General features: G+C 41.7%; 1 protein-coding gene across 1 annotated transcript; it reads left to right on the top strand.

The window, feature by feature from the left end:
- Positions 1–675: 675 nt before the first annotated feature.
- On the top strand, positions 676–1,764 carry LOC147524713 (uncharacterized). The gene has a single exon (XM_086576047.1). The coding sequence runs from the start codon at positions 676–678 to the stop codon at positions 1,762–1,764; it is 1,089 nt and encodes a 362-aa protein (XP_086432173.1).
- Positions 1,765–3,173: the final 1,409 nt, after the last annotated feature.

The following is a 3,173-nucleotide window of genomic DNA, read 5'->3' as shown; positions in this document are numbered from 1 at the left end:
CGAAGATGTCGTCGGGAGATTTTCCCTAAAGATACAAAATGCAGGGCATCAGGAAGGATTCAAACAACCAGAACTTCCTACGTTCAAAGAAGCAGGAGGTGACCCGAACGATCATATTATGGAGTTTAAAAGTAGGCTAATTCTCTGGCGCAGAGATGACCCCCTCTTATGCAAACTTTTTCCGTCTACGCTAAAAGGAGAAGCTCTACGTTGGCTTTCCAGCTTGCCAGCTCAATCTATCGCGTCATTCTAGGAATTAGCAAACCAGTTCACAGATCGGTTTAAGCATAATTGGACCGTCCTAAGAATGTCAACATCTTGCTTAACACCAAGTAGCAAAAGGATGAAGCACTGACAAAGTTCGTAATTTGTTTCCGCCAGTACAAGCAGAGGTCACCGATGTCCCTGACGTAATGATCATTCATGCATTCAAGGAAGGAGTTCATTTTGATAAAAACGGAATCTACAACTCCCCTGTACGGGCCATAATCAAAGTTCGATTTGTTTGCACGAACGCAACAGTTCATTAATGTGGAGGAAGATGTTAGATCAAAAGCTTCCAGAGATAAAGACTTTCGGAGTAAAGACTTAAACGAAGGTAAAGGAAAACATAAGCAAAACATATCGGAAGGGCAACAACAGAAATCTGAAAAGGTTAACACAGTTCGTGAGGAAATGAAGCTCACTCCACTAAATGCCAAGTATTATGTGATATATGAGAAGCTCAAGGGATGCAACTTACTTTTTCCTCTGATGCCCTTACCTGAACACACTAAGTCTAAACGTGACAAAAATCTTTGGTGTCACTTCCACAATGATTTCGGCCATGAAACAGAAAAGTGCAGATCCCTCAAGGGAAAAATACAGAGACTAGTCGACAAGGGACAATTAGACGAGTTTTTGCTTTCAAAAACTGTGAAGCAAAATTTAGCAATGACTAGCCACAATGTCATACTAGCTGGTCATGCCAAAATCAAGGACATTTCACGAGCAAGGCAAAAGTGTAAACAACGAGCCAAGTTTGGTTTCTTACGTGAATTTTATCACGTCAATAACATTGATTTTGTTGAAGGAATTCGTTTAGAAACTACAGAGCCTGGTCCCCTATGTTTTAGTGATAGAGATCTAATTGGCGTCCATCATCCTCATTATGATGTTGTCGTCATCTCAGCTTTCATTGGATTATGGCGAGTTCAGCGCATCATGATAGATACTGGAAGTTCTGTCAACGTCATTTTTGCAGGTTGCTACAAGAACATGCAGCTGTCAGAAAATTTAATTATTGCAGAAAATAATACAATCATTGGGTTTGACGGAACAACAACAACCCCAGTAGGAAGAGTCTCTTTACCAGTCATGCTAATGGACAAGTCAATCGACATTGAATTCCTTCTGATGAATTGCAAATCCCCTTACAATGCAATCCTAGGAAGGAACTGGCTCCACAGTATGGGCGCAGTAGTCTCTACATTTCACCAGGCAGTAAAGTTCCCATCTCTTTACCAACTTTGTAAGGTGCGCGGCGACCAGATGGCTTCCCACAGCTATCACGAAAAAGTTTTGGAGGAATATCGTCAGTTGGATATGCAGGGAAATACAATTCTCAATAATTCAGAAGAAGTATCTAAATCAGAATCAGTCCCACACAGTATTTACACTGCTAGTTCAAGAAATGAAGGACCACCGACCATAGACCGCCTCTTAGAAGTTCAGATTGGGAATTTAGGCCGAGAAACAACTTTCATATCAGCAGAATTGACATAAAATGAACAAAAGGAAATGGTAGCACTCCTCAGAAAGAACAAAAAGATCTTTGCTTGGTCAGTCATGCAGATGCCATGAATTAGCTTAGAAGTTGCGTGCCACACACTTGACATTGATCCTACCATCAAGCTAGTTCGGCAGAAGCCTAGGCGCATGGCTCCAAAAAGAAAACTCAAAATCAGAGAGGAAATTGATCGTTTACTCTCAACTAAGTTTATACGGCCAGTTTCATATCCGCAGTGGTTGTCTAATGTGGTTGTAGTACCCAAGAAAGAGGGTAAAATGAGATTGTGCATTGATTTCACGAACCTTAACAAAGCTTGCCCGATTCATCCCTACCCTCTCCCACGAATATCGGAATTGGTGGATGCCATGTTTGGCTACCCACGATTATCATTTATGGATGCGTATTCAGGTTACCACCAGATCCCACTAGTTGTGAAGGACGAAGAAACAACTGCATTCATAACTGACCAAGGGATTTTTTGTTACCAAGTTATGCCTTTCGATTTAAAAAATGCAGAGGCTACGTACCAGAGGATGATCGACACCATATTTGGAGATATGTTGGGCAAGACAATAGAGGCTTATATTGATGACATGGTTGTAAATCCAAACACAGTGGAGATCACATCTCTGACTTACAATTAGTTTTTGACAGAATTGATGAATTCAACATACAGCTAAATCCTTTGAAATGTGCTTTCGGACTGGTATCAGGGAAATTTCTAGGGTATTTGATGACCGTCGAGGCATCGAAGCTAACTCAGAACAGATCCGATCCATTCAAGCCATGCCCTCTCCAAAAACAAAAAAGGAGATTCAACAGCTCACAAGGCGCTTAGCAGCACTAAATCGTTTCATCTCTAAGTACTCGGACCGATGTCGTCCTTTCTTTCAGACGTTAAAAGACTCAGTAAGGTGGAATGATGATTGTGAAAATGCCTTTCAATCAATCAAGAACTACCTGGTCTTGCCACCAATCTTGGACAGCCCAGCGACAGGGCAACCTGTTGGAGCTTACTTGGCCGCTACAGATACTGCAGTAAGTGCAGTCCTATTCATTGATGGAGAAGACGGTCGTCCGATCTTCTTCATTAATAAAACACTAATGGGGGCGGAAAGCAGATATTCGAGAATTGAAAAAATTGCTCTAGCATTGGTTCATGCTGCCAGACGCCTCAAGTTGTATTTCCAAGGAAGACTGGTCAAAGTATACACGGAATATCATCTATGCAAAGTTTTTCAGAATGCCCAGGAATCAAGTAGACTCGCGGAATGGGACATCTACTTAAGTGCTTATAGCATCAATTTTGAACCTCGCGTTTCAGAAAAGGGTCATGCACTTGCATCCCAAATGGCAGATTTCCCTATCGATGATTTCGTCCCTGAAGTACCAAGACGAACGC

This window comes from Coptis chinensis, chromosome 1 (genome assembly GCF_015680905.1).
Source record: "Coptis chinensis isolate HL-2020 chromosome 1, ASM1568090v1, whole genome shotgun sequence".
Lineage (NCBI taxonomy): Eukaryota > Viridiplantae > Streptophyta > Magnoliopsida > Ranunculales > Ranunculaceae > Coptis > Coptis chinensis.
This window is presented reverse-complemented; position numbering and strand designations above follow the sequence as displayed.